Source organism: Indicator indicator, chromosome 2 (assembly GCF_027791375.1).
Source record: "Indicator indicator isolate 239-I01 chromosome 2, UM_Iind_1.1, whole genome shotgun sequence".
In the NCBI taxonomy this organism is placed as follows: Eukaryota; Metazoa; Chordata; class Aves; order Piciformes; family Indicatoridae; genus Indicator; species Indicator indicator.
In genome coordinates this window covers 52,180,390-52,203,907 of record NC_072011.1, presented here as the reverse complement: position 1 = coordinate 52,203,907, position 23,518 = coordinate 52,180,390, and the positions used below count along the sequence as shown (strand labels likewise).

Genomic DNA, 23,518 nt, shown 5'->3' with positions numbered 1-23,518 from the left:
TCATCTCATTCCCCTCCCACATGCTTGACTGACTTCTGATACACCATTATATGCTAGGCTGAAGAAACCAACAGCCTTCTCACTGCCTACAAGACCAAGCAATATTCTCGTGCAGAAGTCAAAAGAAATCTTACATTCTGGTAAGTTTTTTTGCTTTACCTTTTATGGAATTACTAAACGCATATTCCATCACAAACTGTATGTAGAAAAAATGCATGTGAAAACAACAGGCCTGTATTAAATCAAGCAGTCTTCATTAATGATGTGAAATGCAACCAACAAGAATCAGGAAAGAATGGCAACGGAAATATAAAACCAGAAATTTTAGACAGTTTTTGAACATCTAGCTCAAATATGTTTTGCTAAAAGACGGGACAATATAACTATACTCAATTATGGTTCAGGAAAAAAAGAAATTAAAGCCTACCACAGAAACAGAGGCATCTTCAGAGGATTTATGGTAGAGATTGGAAATTTTTTCAGCACGCATAAGGTATTCTTCAGTCTTCCTTTTCACAGCTTCTCGACGAGTTGGACTTGATTCACCTCAATGGGAAAAAAGAAAGTGCAGTACTAAGTAATCAAAGCACATGAGTGCTCTGATTCTACTTTTTTTTAATTTCATTTGGGTTATTCACAACCAAACCTACAGATATGCCGCTTATAAAAGGCAAGAACTGTAATCTCAGAGTTCTACAAAAATAACAATAAAAAGGCTTACCTCATTTTTCTGTGATCTGATATATGTTCCTACGGTAACATTAAGTAAGAACTTAATCATTCTATGATTATTAACTGAAACAAATCACTGATCCAAATGTACTCGCAAAAAACCCTGTACGTCCCTCAATAATGGAAGACACAGTATGACATTTACAACAAAACAACAAAGAAACTCGTTTGATTCCTCACATTGATAAAGCCAGGTTTCCTAAGTATAAAAGAAAGACAGTAGTGCTAGCTACTAGCAGCCAGAAGACAACATGAAACATGCCAAGAACTCTTGTTCGCAGCTACCTGCTCCTTGCCTGTTGGTTTGGGGTGACACAGGAATAAAGGAAGAAGCACTTGACCCAATCACTTCACTTCCCAGATAGCTGAACCACTACCGTGTTACATCTAATTTACCCAAACTCTTGCAAAAGGTGAGAATCCCACGATAACCACACCAATTCCGTATCGATTCTAAAACCTAGTTCATGTTTAAGCATTCACATCATTTTTACAACAGACTCAGTTTGTCATAACAACACCCAACCAGTCAACTGCCAAGCAAAAAGACTGCGAGCCTCAACTGATATAGCAGAGAATTAAGATTACTATGCTGAAAAGTAGTTAAGAGACAATGTCTCAGAAGATGTCCAAACAATAGCAGAGTCTTCATGTGGCCCTGACAGTCTCTTCAAGCCCTAAATGAGGCCATCCAAAACTTGCAGAAACATACCCTTAGCCGTGACAAGCTCCTGTGCTGACAGGTGTAAGCCAGCACCTCTCACAAACTGATGTTCAAAAAGGGCAAGGAACTGCAAGGATATCTGCCTAACAGGTACTCAACATGAAAGATAAGGAAAGGAACAGGAGAGGTAATAAATTAAACAGACAAATACACAAAACCCAACAGCAGATAACAAAGATGATAATGAAGACTAGAACTCATACAGCACTGATCAATGGGCTATGAAAGGAACCTCTGAACGTAATCTTGAAGAAGTTTAACCAGAAACCTGGTAACTGATGGAAAAGAAAATATATATATATATATTATTGTGAGTTATCAAGAATGAGTCTCATAAAAAAAGAGCAAACTTATTATGGAATGCCCGAGGGAGAACTTACTGTGTAAATGCTGCATGCAATACTTACTGAGGGTTTTCATGGCGGGGATTCTGGCAACATGCAAGACATTATGAGATACTAAAGATAAGGAAAGGGAGAGGTCAAGGCAGAGAAAGGGGTCAAGTATAAGAAACCAACAGGTAGGAATTGCATGGGTCAGTTGTGTTTATGCAGGCTCCTGGTCAGTAAGCTTGTCTGACTGAGCCCTGTATTTGTCTGCCTTACCTTCTTATGAAACTCTGTTCCTCACTATTTTCTGCATTAGTATGCTCATTATTTTCTCTGTGGATAAGATACACCAAACTTCATGCCATATAAGCAAGCAAGTCAGGTAAGAATGTTTGTGAGCTAGACCATGGACCTCAGGGCTAGCTATCAGAGAGATGCGAACAGTGGGTCTCTCCCTGATTAGCAACAGTTCAAGAGAGGCTGGGCTGTTCACACTTCCTGTGGCCTGTGTAAGTGGCTGTAAAGGTGTGGTGGTTTGAGCTCTAACTGGAGTTCAGGAGCTCAAATGATAACAGCAAGGTGGAGAGAGAGGAAAGAGAAAAAGGGGGTAGGAGAGAAGGGAAGTAAATTCGTGAAAGAAATAGTCTGAAATCAGTTTGGAAGTAGAAGTATGGGGGTTTTTTGTTTGGTTTTTTGTTTGCTTTTCACAAAAAGAAAAAAATATATATATGTAGCAGTAACAGGGAGGGTTCACAGAGGTGAGGGATGAGGATAAATGGGAAAATATACAAAACCAAGCCTGGATGGTCTTGTATTCCCCTGGATGTCAGTGGATTCAGCTGGAAGAAAGTAGGCCCCAGCCACGTGGTCAGTGCAGGAGGCAGTGGCAGCAGAAGAGTTCCTTCAAGCAGATGAAGCAAGAAAAGAAGCGAGCAGCACCGTGTCCACCCTTTTTATAGGCTTGCTGGACAGGAAGGGGGAGTGGAATAGACCACTTTCGAGTCAGGGGACCCCCGTTCTCCCGGCAGGGGAGGAGCCAAGACCCCCTGGATTAAGTTTCTTTTGTCCACCTGGGGGCTGGGTTCTTTCAGCCCCATCCAGGATGGGTGTAACCCAGCACAAAAGGCAATATCCTTCTGCCTGTGTCAATATGTTTGTGGACAACCACATTCATACAGAGTATACATGTGCACATACACAAGAAATTTGCACTCAGTTTTCTTACTGATAGAATCCAAAAGGGGCAAGCTGCAGCCATATCTCTACTGCAGCTCAGGGAAGGAGGAATCACTCTGATCCTTCAGTCATCCAGATTTGACTAGTTTTAACACCAGCTCCTTAACAAAGGAGAAGGAGCAGGTTGTCTGGCTGTTCAGATTTCCCAAAACACTTTATAGAAATGCAGAGAACAATGAAAGGCTAAGTATGAGGTCTCTTCTGAAAGTTCATGTAGGTTCTTAAAGCTGCTGCTTTCCCCCCACCCCATGCAAGAGAAAATGAATTGTTGCTCTTGCTATAAACAATCACCAGAGTGTGAAGGTGGCACAGTGTCTTTTCCACTTTGTTACCATGGTCTACTACTAGTCATTTTGACTCAGTCATTAAATAAAGACTTCCTACCACTTTCACATTATGAGTACAAACTACCTTAATACACAATGCTGTCAGACGGATCCCAAGAATGAGTAGAAGAAACATACAATCTACTTCAAGTTCTGCTCTAAGTGATCCATTGTAAATCTTATTCTGCACCTCACAAGTAGGAAGGAAAAGTGATTGTTACTTCCTTGGATAGAGAGACAGAGTTGTGATCTGCAAAAACCTTTGAAATTGAGTGCATTTTCAACATCCAGTATTATGGATATCTAACAATTTCTCAGTCATTTCTCTCATTCTAAAGACAAATGGGATTTGTGCCAGGTTCGGCATCTCTAATACAAGCCTCCATTTGGTGGGACTCTCCTGGTGAAATTCCCCTAGACAAGACTGCCAGTCTTATTTCCCTCTAGTAAAAAAAAAAAAAAAAAAAAAGAAACAATTGTTTGCTTTGTCTTTATCAGAAGAGAAGAGATCCACAGTATTTCACAAGTGTGTGTTCCACTTTCTTAAAACATGACTAACGCTCCTGCTCTCATCACTACTCTTCATCTTCCAGCACCATAAAGCTTTCCTGTAGTGATCCACTGGTGATTGCCCACATTCTCTTAGATGCACAAAGCGACAATCGCTCAGGGAAAACAAATCATTTGCACAGCCACAATAAACTTTAGCCAGAGTTTCCTTCAAGCAGACTGCTAAAAAACTGCTAAGGTACTGTCTAAGGCTACAATAAAAGTCAAGCTTACTGCTTAATTGTTAGTTATGTGTATTTAGTTTGGATGTTTATTGCCTTTTTTTCAACGCCTCAGTAATTTTGCAGTAATTAAAGCAAACAAACTAGGATGTCCCCTCAGAGCTGTCTTTGTTGTCCCTACTTTCATAAGACGTTAATTTCTGTTTTCCTTCTATTTTTCCTTCCTGAGTAATTTGCTAAATAACATTTGTGAACTGTCTACTTATTTGAATCTTCAGCCATAAAAGAGGGAGTGGATTCACAAACAACTTCTTGCATCTTGTTTGTGATTAAGATCATTAACACTTCAGTCTCTGAATACCTTAACAGGTGGATGTTGAGAATCTGTTTTATAGAAGCAAGATTTTGGCACTTTTGTTTTTTATTTTTAACATTAGTTTAACCATGAAGATGTAAAAAGTTACTTTCCAGTAAAAATTCCCATCTAAACAGCCAATATCTCACAGAAATCTGTAAAGAAATATGGGATATTAATTAAATAAATATGTTGCTTTAAAAGCCTTTAAAAAGAGAAGGTGATGAGTAATAACAAAGACCTCATTAAACCAAAAAAAAAAAATCTTCAGCATTTTTGACAAATTTCAGGTCACAGGAATCTTCATGTAAAACCACATAATATCACTAAAAACAGTAGCAGATCAAATCCTTATATTCGACTGGTGTTAAAGCTGTGAGGCAGACTTTCAGCATAGTTTTTGAAAACTATTATATTTTGCTATGGGTAGTGGGTTTAGCTACACAAAACATTTATGCTCAAAAAGAACCAACTAATTTACTGCTAGTTAAGAACTTTTGATTTAAACATTGTGTGAGCATGCTGAGCTCCTATTTCCATTCTGTGATTAGCCCACAATAATCTAAAGAGGTATCTCTCTTTAATTATAATTTAAACTTGAAAGGCGTTTTTCTTTAAATGGCAGCAAACAGGAAATGCTTAAACTGTGTCAAAGCTTTTGATGAATCTTTACAACTGCTCAGAAAAGATCATCCTGCTTAAAATAATATTGATTTTTCATTTATTTTCCTAGATACTAGAAGATTTACATTTCATCTTATCAGGATCAAAGCTTCTCCCCCCTCCTGATCACTGGGATTAAATCAGTAATGTCATTTTGCACGTTTAAAAACTCCAGTGCTAAAGCAAGATATAAAAGTGTAGCAAGGCTGATCAGAGAGACCTTAGAATAAAAACCCCTCAAGATTCCCCATCCCTCTCCCTCTGCATTTGCTACAGAGCAGCTGTGCTTCACAGATTCACATGAATGAAAATATTACGGCGAGAAACCACCCACTTAGTTTATTTTCCATATGACTTTCCTGTAATTATTTTGTAAACTGTTCACACAACAATATATAAAAACATCTGCAAAAACAGGTAATTAATGTGTCAAGCCAAACTAATGCATTTTTTATGGTGTCCATGCTTCGTCAACTGTAATTATAACTCTTTTTAAGCAAATGATGATGTGTTTGTTGCAATGTGCAAGTGGTTATTTTAGATGCTCTGTTTACTATTACTGCAAACAGAATATAAAAACTCTACAGCTACTTTGTTGCACATATAAGCCTTCATCTACACAAGCACAAGCAGACTGCTCCCTCATTTTCCAAAGGCTTTGCCTGTTTCAAAGAAATAAAAATATCTTAAAATAAAAATTGGCTTTGGAAAGGCTGACCAGGCCACCCACTGACCAAAGTAACAGTAGCCAGGACATTAGGACAGCAGCCAATGATTTAAAATTTGTTCTTTAATTTTTAAGGACAGCTCAGCTACAATATATTTACAAAGCCAGACACTCCTAACAACATTCAAATGATCTTGAGGATTTGACAAAGGAAAACCACAAATAGCAGAATAACTGTGCCATCAAGCTCATCTGTGACTTGCCTGCTTGTTTTCCCCATAGTCCACTCACTCAAATGAAAACCAGAAAGAAGCAGCATTTCCACAGAGTAGGTAAACAACAGTAAGATCTGAAAAACTAGCAATATTTCTGTTTATCTTCTATTCAGAATTCTTCTACTCACATCACATAGCACTTCAGAAAAGTACATACCTTTGAGCTAAATAAGTGTTAGAGTGTTAAATGTTCAGCTCACTTAACTGCTCATTCAGGCATCAAATCTTCTGTAATCCTACCACACAAGAAAATTACTTCTGTTGAGAAATTCATAGCAAAAAGCTTTTAAAAGGGGGTTATAGGTAATACACTGAAATCTAAAAAATCTGGGCAGTAAGGACCATGACAAAAAAAATCTGTCCTTTTCTCCAAAATAACCTGAGGTACTACTACCAGAACACACCTCAGATGCATAAAAGTTGTCAGACTGGCCCTGATCCTTAACTATTCTTCTCCACAGATTCAGGATGAAGATATTTATGGAAGATGCATATCTTACTGAATGGTAACAAAGATAGCTGTAGGCATCATTTGCCACTAACATGTATGATACAGCACATTCAGTAAATCACAGTATATAGCACCCACCTAGCAATTCAAAATATTTCTTGCTTCCTTTGTGTCTGACCACCTTCAAATCACACCCTACCAGGCACTAGAGGGATTCCTTAGGAAGAGCCAATTTGTCATGATAATATTAGTGCATTCCCTATCTAACTAGCTGCTTGACCAGGCTGTGGATATTTCCACAGAAAAGGTATGGGTAAAAAGTTAGCATTCTCTGTCCCAATCCTCTGTAACCTCCATATTCTGAATCTTCCTGCTTTTCTTTCAGACTTACTAAAAATATATGTGGGCTGCCTTTATTTAAAGAAGATATCAGAAGAGATTTGCTTCAGGATGTAATGTCCTCATGTAGAACAAGCTACAAGGAACTTGTGGGAGACTGCCTGTTGTGCTAACCCCAAACTCCATGTTCTTAACAATTTAAACAGTAAAACTTTCTCTAAATACTGAAATCTTCAATGAAACATTTATAATTGCCAAATCTAACAGCTATAATACCATTTTTTATTTTTACAAGTTTCTTTATCTTCTTCACAGTCTTCCTGCACATATCACCCAGCTGGATTGCTGAATTTTTCAAAGAATTGCTCTCTATAAAAATGCAAGGGAGTAAGCCTTAAAAGATTTATTTCTTCTCACAATGAAAAGAGGTTTAGCAGCACCTTCCTTATTAGTGGGTAGCCCAGCTGTTATTTTTGCCTAATTGGTTCAAGAGGACCTCTGTTCTTCTTAGGGCAAACACTTCTTACATCATGTGAAGCGGACTCCTTTGTCCATATTAGCCAAACAAAAGCTCAGGCACACCGTAAGTGACAATGCAATCCAAAATCCAGCACAGGTTTGTGACCACTTTGGACATAGCTTTATAACCCCAAAATTTATTTCAGGAAAGGGAAGAGCTGCTGATTTTTGGAACAAGTCTCTAACCAACTTTCACAGAAGAGTGGGCAACCTTTAATTGTCAATTACTTAAGTGAAATCTGGCAGGTGCTGGAGTAGCTGGACACTTCAGCATCAAGGGAAGATGCTATAGATTTTAACAGCAGGTAGCAGCTTGGAATTGTGAAATAAGCCTGTTAGTTCATCATCTGTAGTATACTACATATTATATTAATGAACAGTTCTTTTGAGATGGTGGCCAAATTCTGCAGCTGAAAAAGACCTGTAAATATTAAAAAATAAGATCAAAGCTAGACCAACTATGGTAAAAGAGTTTGAAGTGATCTTTTTTCCACCCTTTTTAGTTTGTTAATATCAAGAGGTAAAATCTATTAACATGCACCGCGTTTATCTGAACGATTCTTTCTTGTTTTTTGAAGCTTCATGACAGTACTGTACTCTAGAAACCACAAAAAAAAGCCACATAAAAGTTAAACCTTGCATGCTGAAGCACAAATGCATGTCAGAGTGAACATCTAAGAATTCCTCTTTCAACTTTCTAGTGTACTCATAACTATTATATATATATATCATACATCATCTTCATTGCAGGTTGCCTGAGGTACTTAGAGATCTGCACTTCTTGTGAAGTTACAAATTCTGCACCTTGTAGAAAATCTGAAAAATTGCAGTATGTACTAAGGTTACATAGAAGATTACACGGAAGAATGGCATGGGTGAACTGTGTTTGACTGACCAGTAAAGGAGTCAGTAACAGTCGAGACCATAAGAAACATAACTTTACAGAAACACTAATCAACAAACATCTGTTTATAGAGAAACTCTAATGTGACTACCCAGAAAAAAACAAAATGGTCACGTAGCACCCACCATTTCAGGGAGGAAACATTACCTTCCCATCCATCTGCTAAAACCTGTAGTCTTCAACTGCAAAGTATTTTACCAAACTTCACAATGTAAGAAATATTCTTGAAAACTTCCCTATAAAACTAAGAGAGGGGGGGAAAAAAACAACCCTATGAGCACTGCAAGACAAAAGCACAAGCAGTGGCATCCTAGCAGAGATGAGGAAACAAAATGGTGACAACAACAGCAAATTCTGCAACACCAGTGCCACAGGAACAGAGTCAGCACAAGGAAAGAGGTTATGCAGGCCACTGCCACAGAAAAGCAGGAGAAGATCTTCCAAGTTCTCTGCACTCTTCCATCTTTACTAAAAGGTCAAGTCCAAATTAGAATGAGCAACCACAAATATTCCTTGTTTCAGACCAAAAGGAACCAAGACACAGGCACCTATCCCTTCAAGAAAGAACAAGTTGCTGCAGTTTGAGGCACAATGTATTACAGAAAAATTAAGCAAATTAAAAAAAAAAAGAAAGAAAAAAAGACTGATGAAAAACTAATTACAAGATACATTAATCCTCATGGTCAAATAGTACTCATATCTATGTGTCAAATATAATTTGTATGTACTTTTCTATATTACTATGGGAAACTGTATCTTTCCATGAGCAATCACTAAAATCTCTAAAACAGAAGAGCCAGTGTCAGCCCCTGTAGAGATCAAACCTATACTAGCCCTTCTAGGCAGCTCTGAAGCTATAGAGGCTATTTTAAGATACTGAAAGGGAAAAGAGGGAAAGAAAATAGGAAAAGAGAATCGGAAGATGTTAAAAGAGAAAAGCTGTATATGCAAGAACTGCTGCAAGGGGGGAAACAAGAGCACTGGTTACCATGCAGCATCATGCCCTTAAACATATCTGTGCAGTAGTTCTATTCCAGATAGTGATTTCCCTCAATTCACCTACACTGCCTGAAGCATTTTGTTCTGCACCCAGAGACTTCAATTCTCCCACTTAAGGACAGAAGCAGCCCTGTAACCTACATCACTCTGTTCTGTCTACACTGTATGCTGGAAGAAGTGTGGCAACCCTACTAGGTCTTCTGCAACAGTCAAAAAAAAAAGATTAATGCACTTCACTGCAGGTAGGTGCTGGCTAACAACAGCTGAGATAAAAGGCTGTGCAGACAGGAAAAGAGGTCTGCCAAAAAAGCTGAGCGCAAGCAGCAACCTGGAAAGAAGCTGTTATGGAGACAGACTCAAAAATCTTGGAAAGGTCAGATCAACACCAAGAATTGGGAAGAAAAATAGATTTTTTTAAGGCCCGCTTCATTAACAGCCACATGCTAAGCAACCACATTCTGTCTGTAACACATCCTACACACTGACTTACAGGTATTGCCACAATGCACATTTATGTGGATTGTAAGGCTTTAAACTGTGCAGCAGGTACTAAACTTCAGATCTTATCAGCCTCTTAGTGCAGAAAAGTCTTGCAGTTTAAGTAGAACTTTGCCTTGAGAGTTCCTTTCACATAGCTGAATCTGGCTGTATCCATATATTAACCAGCTTCACCATATTTTACTGGCAGATGCTGTGTTTTACTGCTTCGCCATGATTCCAGTACTTATGCATATGGAATGACATCACTCAGGGCAATCCATCCAGCATCTACTGCACAGTGATGGATCCTATAGCACTAATCTACTCAGAAGCTCTACATGGTCTGCAACAGGCTTGAAAGTCAACATGTTTCAGTTACGAACAGCTCACAGCCCATATTAGCATGGGTTTCAGCATCACTGAATTTATTTCAGGAAAGGGAAGAGCTGCTGATTTTTGGAACAAGTCTCTTACCAACTTTCACAGAAGAGTGGGCAACCTTTAATTGTCAATTACTTAAGTGAAATCTGGCAGGTGCTGGAGTAGCTGGACACTTCAGCATCAAGGGAAGATGCTATAGATTTTAATAGCAGGTAGCAGCTTGGAACTGTGAAATAAGCCTGCTAGTTCATCATCTGTAGTATACTACATATTATATTAATGAACGGTTCAGCAGCATGGTGGGATTAGATTATTTTTAAGCAACCCACAGTATTTCCACAATCCCTTCTTAATCTAGCTGCTTGTCATCAACAAGTCCTTTCACAAACATCTAACAACCTGAAACAGCACTTGTGATTTCAAGGTGGTATAAAAAACTAGGAGAGAGGGAGTACTTTGTATGGTTACTTAGAAAGACCAACCCAAAACAGTCCTACAACATGCTCAAAGCCCAATAGCAGGAAACAGAGGTTTTCACTCCTTTGGAAGAAACCAAGTCAGGTAGCTTTTGTCTTGAGTCATTCCAGCCTCAGCAGAAGCATAAAGCTACACAGCAAATAAGGTGAGTGATGATATACCATCAGAGGTTTGAGATCAGGTCAGGGAGGATTACACTTTCATCAGTCATCCTGTCATTGACCTCTCCCTGTGAGGCCCAGCACAACTCTTGAGGGTTTCCCTGCAGACACCAGCTCACACCCTGATGCATCTTCTCAGAACACACAGTGTCACTCCAATCAGGCACAGCTGCTGGGTAGCTCAGAAACTGCCTAAGAGATTGTTATTCTCAATGAGGACTATTCAGAAGACTTAAGTGAAAGGAGTTTAAAATAGCCACTGTGTTGTAACATAAGTTGTCTTCACAAGTGCCATTCAAAATACAAAAAATGGTGCTTTTCACTCTGAAAGCCAGAAAGGAGCTAGTGGAACAAACATGGATGTTCCCTTTTTCATAAAGTACTGTCTTCTTGGCATTCTGTCATGCATGCTCCTGTTTGCGTCCCTGGCTCCATCACAACTTCAAATCATAGCCCATCATAAGCCCAGTAATTAGACACGAGTTGGTTTGTTTTCAGTATTTCCAAAAATATCATCTAGTTGTCCAAAGTATTCCTAGCATTTCATTGTATATGCATTTCTGGGTTAAAAGTCAAAGTCATTTCAGCAAGGTTCCAGTAATTTGCGTAATTTTTTTTCTCCCAGCTCTATTTATTGGACAAACATTCAAATAGCACAGAGCAGTGCAAAACTGACATTCACAGCCTGCTTTCAAAGACACCAGCAGGCTTATCTAGAAGTTGTAGACACTAAACAAAACACAGATCTCTGGAAAACAGCTTGTGGGTGCTGTGACTTAAGAAGTATCATACTTCATGCAACAAGGTGCATGCTGCTTAGTTAAACCAGCCCCCTAAAACAAATAAATATTCATTGTGCCCAGCCACAGCTGCTACACGTGGGAAAATAAACACCCCAAATCTGACAGAGTAAATGGATCATCTCCCTTCAAGATGTTAACGTGTAACATGGAGCCTTGTGTGTAACAGACCAGCAAGGAACATATTTGTTTTCTAATCTGCATGGAACAGACCCTGTACTTTTCTACATGAATTAGACTCATCACATTTGTCAGGCATTCCTGTTTCATCATGTACTTGAAGTTACTGAAACCCAGCAACAAGCAATAGTGCAAACTGTGTTTATCACACAGCTCTGACTGCTCAGATCTATAACGGATATGACTTGAGAACAGTTTGAGTTCGAAAAAGCGGAGCAGTTAATACAAACAGGCTCCCTCCTTTATTACAAAAAAAAAAAACCTCCACAATTTCACCATCCTGATATACTTTTTCCGAGTATTAACTCTGCCCTACGCCAAAGTCAGGAAAAGCACTGCTTCACACAAAACACAGTTAACTTCCAGCCTAGAAGTTGGTGGCTTGCTGTTGATTAGTGCATTTTTTTCCATCACTAAGCCTGAAGCAACTCATTGACCTCCAAGTGCTCTGATATGCTAACAAAACTAACTATGATTGTGAGCCAAAGTTTCTGTCAGTTACCATACTCGGTATGCTTAAAGAAGATTTAAATTCCAGAAGGTTTAAGTTGCTGGAGAATTGTTTAACCATCCTACACAACTGCTACAGACCTGCCTTCCAAAAGCTCCAAAATCCTGCACACAGAAAACACAAGAGGGGCAACAAAATCACTACATATTCAGAGGAAAAGGAAATTATGGCATCTATTCCCCCTCACTTCATGCAAGGGAGCTCTGGAATAAGTAAAATGGGGAGGTACAAGAGGTACAGTGGCCATCCAAAGGCGCTACTGCCAGTACAAATATTCATTATCCTTCCTGCTGCCAAAGAGATTTAAGATTAAATGCATGTACAGAGCACAAATAGGCCCAAGATGTATAAAGAGCAGATGCCCAGAACCTAAGGTACACACCAGCCTTTTGGAGCACAGAAGGCAGTCACTGCCCAAGTGACACGCTATTAGGCCTTCTGGCAGGACTTTCAACAGGACATTAAAAGACTTAGCACTAAAACTCTGCAAGAGACTAGCAGAGGAAAATACATATGCACCTTGCACAGTATAATTAACACCACTATACTTCTGAGAGTACACACACACAGATAAAAGTCAGGATGGACATTTCTTTGCTCAAAGCGTATGTAACACCTGCCTCATCTAGTATTAGTGCCATCAGGTCAGAGCTGGAAAGTCCTCAGAAGTGTAACAGGTACTTTGACTGCCTTTATGGAAGCCAGTGACTTCGAATTAATGACAGAAGTCTACAAACTTGCAGTAATAAGCTTATTCACACGTAATTTTGATGAAGCAGCCTTTAGTAAGTATATCTTATACCAAGCCTAAAGGAGTGGCTGGCAGAAGAGACACCCTTATCTTCCAGATGCAAGTCAGAAGCATCACCTTTCCCAGGTAATTTTGAGAGAAGTTTCAAACACAGAGGGATAGCTGAGGTTTCTGTTTTCCCCCCAGTACACGGGTTACATTTCCCGATTACAATTTTCAGGTGTCAATTTCTATTTTCTTGGTGCCACCACGTGGCAAAAATATGTATTACCATTTCACATGCAAAAGACACTTCCAGTCAGCTCTAGGGGTCACAACTTCTGCAATGGCTGTGCACTGAATGGCAATGTCACTTTATATGTGTGTAAGTATACATGAACACTGTGCTTCACTTCCATTATTTAGATAAAATAGGCTGAGAATAATCGATGGCAAAAGACCAGATCCATTTTGTAACAACTGCACCACCTTTATCTTTGAAAGAAGCAGGTTATACTGCATGTGAAGCCAGAAGTATTTAAATAGCTGAAGTTATTAGGGGCATTTTTTTCATTGCAATATACAGCAAATATTCACATATCAATGCTAAATATACCACATTTGCAATGTAACTAGTTTTAAAAGTGTGATACAGATGGAGTTTTGTTGATTTGGATTGTTGGGTTTATTTATTCTCCTCATAGATCCTGAGAAGGCACATATATTTAGGAAACGTTTGAATCAGCCCTGTCATAAAGAGAGTATCAGAGTCTCACTGTCAGCTTGCAGAAGCTCTGAAGAAAAGAGCAAATGCAATGAGCTAGATCTACCCAAATCCAATGTAAGAGCACAGCAGGGCTTGAATATTCATTTGCTTTCCATCTTCAGAGCCATTCAGGGTATCAAAGAGAAAGGAGAAAGAGCTGACCACTAGGAACTACCCTGTGTACATTTATGTTCCCAAGGAATAAGATGCCAGTTAAAAGCAACTCATTCCCATTACTCCCTCTCCTGTGCTACACAGATGTAATGTTAGGGACTGCAAAGAAGCTGCTGGTGCTAGCTCTCTTCATCCATCGGGAACACCTCCACCCAGAGGTACCATCACTATAAATTTATTAGTAACCTCCACTGACATCAGGGAAACAGGGCAGAATACCACACGTTTTAATAAGACACCTTGAATATTTTTCCTAGCCTGAAAAGCATGGATACCAGTGGCAAGAGATAAGGATTAGCAATCATCTGAGGTAGCAGGATGAGTAGCTAGTTAACAGCTAAGAAGAAAAGTTCCTGGAGGAAATGTTAGCAAACATAAGTAAATCTTCAGCCCCACTCTAGTTTAACAAGCGGAAGAGTCACCTGCAACACACACAAGTAAAGCCTTTCACACTTCAAGGTAAACATATTACCATAAACTCAAAGCCAACATGTTTAACCACTGACACAACTCAAGTATGCACGCATAGTTACCCACAGCTCATCTGATGTGCTCGGGTCTTAAACAGTTTCAAAAAGAGAGAGCTTTTTTTAAAGCTGAAACTTGAAATACCAGTTTAAAACTGCATCATAGTAGCCTTGCATCATGGTGAAAAGAGAGAAGCAGTTATGACAAAACAGGATGTTCTTCAAAAGACTGTAACTGAATGGCACACAGGTCTATGAAGAAGTGTATTAGCAGAGAAAGAATAGCTAGGCTCTCCAATAGAAAAATTGCCAGCACACAACACAAGGAATGAGAAATATTTTGACAACACAGGCAAGATAGGATGCTGTTGAAAAGCCACAAACAAGCAGTATAGCTGTAGTCCTACTGATCACTAAAGCTTGGAAAGAAAGAGGTGAATTTACTTATGTCAGAAAGTATAAGACATTTCAAGCAAAGTCTATGCACGTATCTTGGCCCACACCTCTAGTTTTTGTCAGCAACCTATCCACTATTCTTTTCCAGGCTCTGTTAGAGCAGCTCAGCAGGTAACTTCCATTCCTGGAACTGTTCAGAGGGTGTGGAACACTGCTGTGCATCACACTGAGTTCCAGCACAGGCTTCTGCTTATGTGTGCTGTGGTACACTAGCATTTATCTGGAGCAGCACAATGTACCCATGCTGCATATCATCAAACAAAGTCACAATTTTAATCTTACTCATTTGATCTGTGTGGGACAGAAGCATAATACATAAAACCCTGAATTCACTCCAGGAAATGAAAAAATTGTTTCCTGTGCTTTATAGTTTTAAGCCATTGTTGGACAAAAAGCAAATACATGAGGTTATCACTCTAGATTCTCAAGAGCTAGATGGAAGGGGAAAAAATTGTTCCCTGACTGACAAGGTGCAAGGAGACTTCACAGAAACTCGTGTGCAGTTACATCTGGTCAGTTAACAACAGCTTTTGCAGACATATATTAATACACCAAAGTCTTTTGGAAAGAATATAAATAAACAATGAAAAAATAAATCCTCTTCTCTTCTAGCAGTGCAGGGATATACATTTGTACACATCCTTTAGATAGAAAAGGAGAACAATTCAGTGGAAGAAGCAAGAGGCTGTGAGCCAAGAATAGTTCTAATCCTGTTGTGATTGGGCAGTTAACCTGAGTCTGCCTCTCCCCAGGTGTAAAATGGAGATAATTAATCCTCACTTAACCATGTAAATTAAATAATGTTTCAACAGTGCTGCAAGTGCCACATATTAATTAATGACTAGGTAATAAAAAGGAAAGAGGCAAAAGTGAAGCACTTTGCCACTTACCTGCAAGTCTAAGGTTGTGCTGCAATTTTGAAAGAGGAGATATTTGGCACTTGGAAGATGAGACCTCAAATTATCACTCGGTCTTAAAGATTTCTCTCTCTCATACCAAGAGCAGTTATCGAGCACATGAGAGCCAGGCACAGCTCATTCTGCATTTCATATCACCTCTTTGCAATCCAGTTAGCTGATGTTAACTAAGAAAATGCCATAAACAAATACACATAACCAAAGGTAAGGCAAACATAATGGGAAGATCCATACCTTGAACACCTTCCAGAAGCAGATCAACCCCCCTTCTGTAAAAGCTGAGGGCAGCTTCATAATCTTCTTCCTCTTCCTTCTTTAAGGCCAGTTTTATCAACTCGCCTGCTTTCTCCACATAATCTTGTTTGCCAGTCTTGAGTTTTAAGCTTCCAGTAAACAAACTGTGGGTTTCCTTCTCTCCTTCAGGTTTGATCCACTCTTGCTCAGATGCCAGTGTGCTTTGTACTGCAGGTTCAGAAGTAAGGCAAAGACCAACAGCTTTACTGGGAGAACTTTGGTTGGATGCCATTCCATCATCTAACTCAGCAAGAGAGTCTACATCAACCGTCAGAGAGATCAGGTCACTGTCACTGGAGAAGCCTGAAAGCACAGTCAGAAAGATATCTTTTACTCTAGATTTCTCATATACCTTAGGAATCTCCAAAATTCTTTACCCTTCCAAAGACTGTAACTTTCTTCTCACTTACGCAGCTTCCTGAGACTTTGTGCACAGAAATTCCCTGCATGCAAAGCTGTCTTACAAAGTATTTTTTGGTACGTACAGAAACGTATTTTTTAACATTAGCTACAAACTCTGCAAAGCCACTAGTCTTCATTTTAATACTGGGGATGAAAATACCAACATTTAGCACTCAGCTTCAACTTTCAAAGTCTGTTCATCTTTGGGCTCCAGGAAATTACAAAACCAATCCTTTCTGTATGAGTGCTATTAGAAAAGTCAACGAGCAGGAACCAAATTACTATTGCAAGAAATACCAAAATACAGTTTTAAATGAGTAACATGAAGCACCCCAAATCAGTAAACTAGGGGTATGAATTAATTCAGAGTTACTGTCAGCTTATGAATCATGCAGCACTCTAACTCACATATACCATGTACACCTTCTTTCACTGCTTAGAACATGGTAAAATTAATTAGCTTACACTTCTTTCACTGAAATTTCAGCTAGCACATTTCATTTTACATTTGCCATAATCTAGAAGTATATCTACTTACTGCAAGCTGGCCTTCAGTAACTACACCACAGTAACTTAGCCAAGCCATTTAGAAATAAACAGCAAGGATATTTACACATACACCATTTTCATTCTGTAAGGATTTTCATCCACAAAAAGCACTGACTCATAATGATGAGTTTCTAATAATTAACATTCCACAAATGTAATGGAAGCAACTTCTAAATCTCACCTCCGCATTCTGACTGGCTCGTAAGTGTCACATCATCAAGCCCACTTAAATCCTTTCGAACTGAAAAGGACAAGAATGACAAAAAATGTTTCTGATATCCTTTTATACAACAGATTAGATGTGCACTTGCCATAAAAAAGAAAGTGCATGGCCCTACTACAGGTAAGAGTACATAATATGGAACTGCTTTTAACCAGCTATCAAAAACATCGATTTGGTAACACACCATTCAAATTGTGACAGTGGTATTAGATTTGCCATTTATCAGTGCCTCTGAGGTTAAAAAAAAAAAAAAAAAATAGTGCTGCCTTTGGGGTGGTTAAATCAAACCTCAGCATTCCAACTCACCTAATTTCAATAGCAGCAGCACTTCAATCCCCGTCTCTCACCGCTCTGATGATTTACAGGTAAGGAGACTTAAAATGGGGGTTCTTTCAAAGTTGGGACCCACACACCAAGAAAATAAATAAATAGAAAGCAGCCAGTTTTCAGTCTCAAAAATGTCATTCCAGAACAGTACCCTGCACGAGACATATGGAGCAAGCCACAAATTTGGCAGTGCCACTTGGATATCAAGTAACAGTTTGTTTTATCACCTTGGCACATGTACCCACTGAGGCAATAAAACAGGCAACAAGGTCAAGACGTATAGTTGTTTGCACACATAGAGAAAGTAAATTCTGAGGTAAACCCTGGTGTCTGTTTTCTTCTGTGTTATCAACAGAGTGAAGAGTTTACCCACATTACGAGGTAAAGTGTTCTGACTTCAAACAGTATGTAGCAGTAACAAGGAACTGAATCAAAGGCAACTAACTCAAATTTTATTTTTGACTTTGCAACTGGACTTGGATGGAGTTTACAATTTATGGAAGAGGAGTAAGAAGGTACTGTAGAAATACTGCTTTTTAAAATGCAAGCAGTCCCTTCAATGAAAGGGAACAGACATGAAGGAGAACAGATTACTAGCCACTCTTTGAAAAGCAAGGGATGGTGATACCTAGTGACAGGATACTACTTGAGCTAAGGGGGTGCAGGCCATTCAGACGAGATGAATAAGAGTACATTCACAAGTTCCCTTCCTTACAGTCCAAACAAAACCATACTTGCTCTCCTCCTGCAACCAGCCTGACCAAAAGCTTTATGAACACAGCTAGCACAGCCCAGAGCCTGAGCTAATAAACTCTGCTTCAGGTGAGGTTTAGAGCCCAGATCTGGCAACACTCAACCACTGTCACTGGAACTCCAATCAGCCTAAGGGGTAGAAAGAGTCTTGAACCATATATGCTTATTTCTGGTAAGATAATGTGAACAAGGTAGAACAGAAGGGAAGGGTGGGGGGGGGATAAAAAAAAAATTAAATAAACATGAGCTTCCCAGTAAATTTATCTAAAGAATTTAGCAATTGGTACAGAAAGATTTTTGAGAGAGAGAGTTGGACATTTGAACCTTATCCCATTCCCAGAGAGGAATCTAATATTTTTCAGGAATATTAGATGAGTATAATGATGCTGAAATTAAATATAAATTCCTGTACTTTTCTCTGCCTAGTGCGATTTCATTTGGTATATGAGGACTAAATGAAAATTTTAAAAGTTGCTGGAAAGCCTGTGTAGCCTCTGGAAAAGTAGGTTCCTGTGAAAGCATGAACTGCCAAACTGCTTTTAAAAGCAAGATATTTATCGCTTCTGTTGGTACAAACCCACTTCTAATACCATCAGTTTGCATCTTCTACCATCAACATGCACACCTTCTGCAAAATGAACTTTGTCTGAGAAGAACTGATAAAAGTGAGAAAACACAACACACCCTTATAAGCAAACACCGGCAGCTAGTAAGGAATAGGTTTGATACTTGTCTCCACAACAGCTTGAAGGAACGGTGCCCACGTGGAAGCCCTTGAGTGCACACAAAAACTAACCACCGTTAACCACCGCAATCAAGACCGGGAAAAATTAGATGCAGGCAGGATGCCCTGAGAGAAAATTCAGAGTCGAGTTCTGCCACTGCCATCTAGAGGCCTTAAAGACAGATGTTTCCTTCTGCGCCTAGTTCCCCCGTGCCCAAAATTTGGTTTCAAACGTAAGAAAATAAGAGCTGGAAGACACGTCGGGGTTCAGAAAATATAACTCCACAGAAGTCACATTCAGCATCTGGAAATCCTGTGCTTACAGTTGTTACAAGTATTTCCTAAAAGTACTCCAGCCAATACAGAAGAAGGGTATCAAAGAATCTTTCTATTCTTTTTTTCTTCTCAATGTTTTATCTCACATAAAGGAAGTGTTTTTATTCTTCTAAAATGAGGTGCTTGTGAATAAAGAATAGAGAAGTTCACATTAAGCGTTATAGAAGCACTTTTTCTTTTACAAGGCACAGTGTAAAGTGAGTGCATTGTCAGGATCTGGAATATTGAATTTCACTGAAATAGTGTCCTTTTAAAATTAGTTACCAGTATTTATCATAACTCCCCTCTGCTCTATACCTTTCCTTTCACAGAAAAAAAAATACTGTGGAGGCATTAGTTTGTTAACACAGAAGATACTAAAAAATAAAATGCAGAATTCAGTGCCCATGTGGAATGGATTCTACAACTAAGGACAAAGTTATTGACACAGAGAGATCCCAGTGGTAAGTCAGACAGCCTCAAGAAAAAAAATAAACCAGCCAGCCACTCACTACTAGAAAACACAAGCAGTTCTTGTTATTCATGAAGAGTTTTACCAAAGCAAATTCTATGCCAGAAAGACCAGAGTAAATTACATAGTTAAGAAAATAAAAAAGCACTCCCAAATAAGCTTAGTATGTGTTTGCATAAATGGTGTATAATTTATACACAAGTGTAAAATGATTCCACAGGAAAATGCTAAGGATTGGAAAATAAACTCTTAAAAGTCACGAGGACCCAAGCATAACTCAGAAATACATAAATATCTAAAAGATTGCATAGTACTTGGCATGGTGCTTAAGCCAGCTCAGCCTCCAGAGGCAGGCACAACAGAAGTCCCAGCACAGTATTTATTCAGGCTGACAAACCCTGCCTTATATGTATACTACTACTTCATGCAAGTGAAGTGCCACTAAAATTAATGAACACATGATAACCAAGCCAGCATGTACATCTTTACACTATGTAACCATAGAAAAAAGGACACAGACTCTACTGGCACAGCACAACCAAAAATCATCAGCAAGTTAAAGGAAGGGATTTCCAGCTGAACACAGCACACACTGGCTCTAACACACAACCAATACACCTTTCAAGAATAGGGAGTTCATTTCAGCATTTTTTTCTTAAGAGAATTAAACAACTGGCTTTCAACTCCAGCCCTGCAGTAGGCTTTAACATTCACCACTACCAAATGCTTGATCCAGAAGATATACTTAAACTTCTAAAAATGCAATACAACAATCTTATGGATTTTACCAAGCATGACGACAGCCAGAGCATGAACAGCTGAATGAGAACCCTCTGAAATGAACAGGGCAGCTCAAATCTTAAGACCATTTTTTTAATGCTCTATGCAAATCCAGACATCTTTGTATTTGTAGATCAACCCCAAAAAAGTTTTTAAGTTCTCTGTACATTTTAACATCTTGAGACTTGGGTCATGATGAGTAGTGAACACTACTACACTGTTTGCCCAGTCTTTTGGAAGCATGCAGGATTATGCATTATTTAAACCAGGGAGTTCACTTCAGTTAGCAACTAAGAGCAGCTCTTTTTGAGCAATAGAGCACTAGGACTTCTAGAATGGACTAGACAAATTCCCAGAAAACTTCTTTAGAAGTAAATTTCCAGCAATGTGGATGTTGCTCTGCTGAGCTCAACTTCTCTTTTGTTAATCTGTTACAGTGGAGAGGTGGAATCCCCCTCCCACACTGACAATAACCAGGCTAGCTCAGTTCAGAAGCAGATGAATCTGTATTTACAAGCAAAACTACAATATCTGATGAAATGCAATGAATGTGTACGAATATACACTATCCACAACATTTACAAATATGTATAATCAACAGAAAAACACAAGAAAGCCCTGTGGTCACAAGAGGGGCTGTGCTTCTTCCCCCACCCCCTCCTTCCCAGAGCAGGCAAAAGGGAAGAAAGCCAAGAAGTCAAGAGGTTTGTTAAACTTAGCTTGTCAAGGTCAGTATGCCAGTATGTTATCCACAGCCAGAAGAGAAATGCAGAGCAGACAGACTGAGACAGACTGCCCATATTTTTTGAGTACTGACTCTTAAGCATTTCTATCTCTCCCATAGAAGTGTTTAGAATAATCATTATTTTGCTTTCTTACACCCAATAGTGATTTATTTACATTCTTTCACTTTTCTGGTTGAACTTTGTGAGGAAAAATTAAAGAGACAGTCTTAAAACTATCACATAATCCCATCTCCTGCATTTCTGTAATACCAAGCAAATGGCAACTGGATGACAGCACTCCTACAAATATGGCACTTGCCATTTACATGCTGCTTCAAAACGGATCACACTGTAAGATTACATGAGAAAAAAAAAGAAAACCTTCAGAGCTGCAGTCAGACAGGTTGTCAGTCAGAGAGTCAGACAGAGGCTCAACAGGACCAATCAGTTCAGACCCATCATGAACCTCTCCACCCTGCAAAGAAAGAAGAATTATTTAGCTCCTCTGCTCTATGGAAAGTCTCATTATATAGAAGTGACAGTCAAAATCAAAATTTCCTAACCAGTGAGTGCTACATTACTTCAGTGTTAAGGCATTTAATTGAACTGTAGTAGCCTGCAAAATTAAACATGAATTTTGATTAGGCCAAGCCTGATTGCCACAGACTGTCTAGGTATCTAAACAGCTAGCCTGCTGCAGCCTCAGAGTCCTGAACCACACAGGCTGCAGCAGGTCTGTCTGCAAACCCCAGAGTTAAACAGGGAGAAAACATCAACGCTCCTGCTCTCCGGCAGCACATGCAATTTGTGCCCTTCGATGGTGTCTCCAAGCTCAGTAGGTCCCTCACTCAGGAGTGTTTGTCATCAGACTAATGTTCCACCTATGACCCACTATCTTGAGTTCAGTCATAGTCAAGATTGGACAAACAGAGAAGACAAGGCCATCCCAGCATATAAGGAGAACATTATTCCCTCTCCAAAGCCTGAAAGGAATCAAAGGTAAATGAAGTAACAACAGGAACAATTAATTGCACTAGAAACCACCTAAATGTTTGGGTTTTTTTAAATTTCTGCTTTACATCAGGTGTACATTTTCCACATCAGTTAAGAGAACCTTCACTATCTTCAAAGCAGTGTTACAAATGGGCATTGCTAATCTGCCTTGAAATAGACCAGTGCATTGTCACACCAGCCAGCCTTGTTTTTCTGGAATCTATATTACATAGTTACACACAACACTCCTTCCAGTTGTTTCTAAGACTTCACTGTCCAAGTCTATCTCTCTATGGCTATTTGCACAAAAATCTGAAAAGGAACAAAACTATCTATGAGCAGAGCTGGTGTCTGATCAAAACCTAAGGCTTTCTTACAGGAAAACATGACACAACATCAGCAAACAAATAAGTCTAAATCATTACATTTGCATAACTCCTCTTGTAGATAGATATACTTGCTCCTGTAAAAATTGATGTCTTTCTAATTTTATTCATTCCCCTTGCAAAGCCAAGTGATGTCCATTGGAAGATTGAAACGAATACTTTTGCTAAGCACAGAAGGGAGCTCTGAAGAAATAACCCAAACCACAGAGGTATTTCTGAAGAACTGAAAAAGTATAAATGCAAATAAACTGAAAATTAAAATATTCCATCTCCCACTCACTGATGCCACCAAAGCTTATAAGTAAATTATTTTAAATATTTATTTAAATATTTCTTTAAATTAAATATTTATTTATTTTAAATATTTAAGAATTCTGCAATTGCTGAAAACAAGTAAAGTCTTTTAAGCTTCACTGTAGCTGCATTTCCTTAAGTCCTGAGAGTTACTGTCATGTTTACATGTAAATTTATGCCTATGTGATTGCAGAATGTTGGACTAAGCTACTGAAAATAAAGAGGTTTGAAGGAACTATTGAAAATTAACTGCTTTTAGATGTATCAAAGAGGAAGTCAAGATCAATGTATTGTCCTAAAACCCATTTTGGCAAGTGGTTTTCACGACATTGTACAAGCAGCACAATTGACTAATTACATGCAAAATTTGTCGTAATAGATCTCACTCCATAACAGGCCATAAGAAAACAGTCTAGCCAGTCTTCCTTTTGTTTGAAACTATAAATGTCTACATAAAATACCAAAAGGGTGACAATATTTTTCTTACTTTCCCACAGTACACCTGGATTTAACATCACAGGGTTTTTTCAT

The 23,518-nt window shown here is 38.9% G+C and overlaps 1 protein-coding gene across 5 annotated transcripts in view; it reads right to left on the bottom strand.

Moving 5' to 3' along the window:
• Nucleotides 1-23,518, bottom strand: part of RPS6KC1 (ribosomal protein S6 kinase C1) — a 94,766-nt gene that overhangs the window by 51,755 nt on the left and 19,493 nt on the right. For 3 of the 5 annotated variants that reach the window (XM_054394104.1, XM_054394111.1, XM_054394105.1), the window contains 3 exons: nt 21,696-21,789; nt 15,985-16,347; nt 428-546 (listed from right to left, as the gene is read on the bottom strand). In XM_054394104.1, coding sequence (XP_054250079.1) covers nt 428-546; nt 15,985-16,347; nt 21,696-21,789 — 576 coding nt within the window. Of the gene's footprint in view, nt 1-427; nt 547-15,984; nt 16,348-17,176; nt 17,237-21,695; nt 21,790-23,518 lie in introns of all 5 variants that reach the window. The other 2 variants (XM_054394098.1, XM_054394119.1) reach the window with 2 other exon arrangements.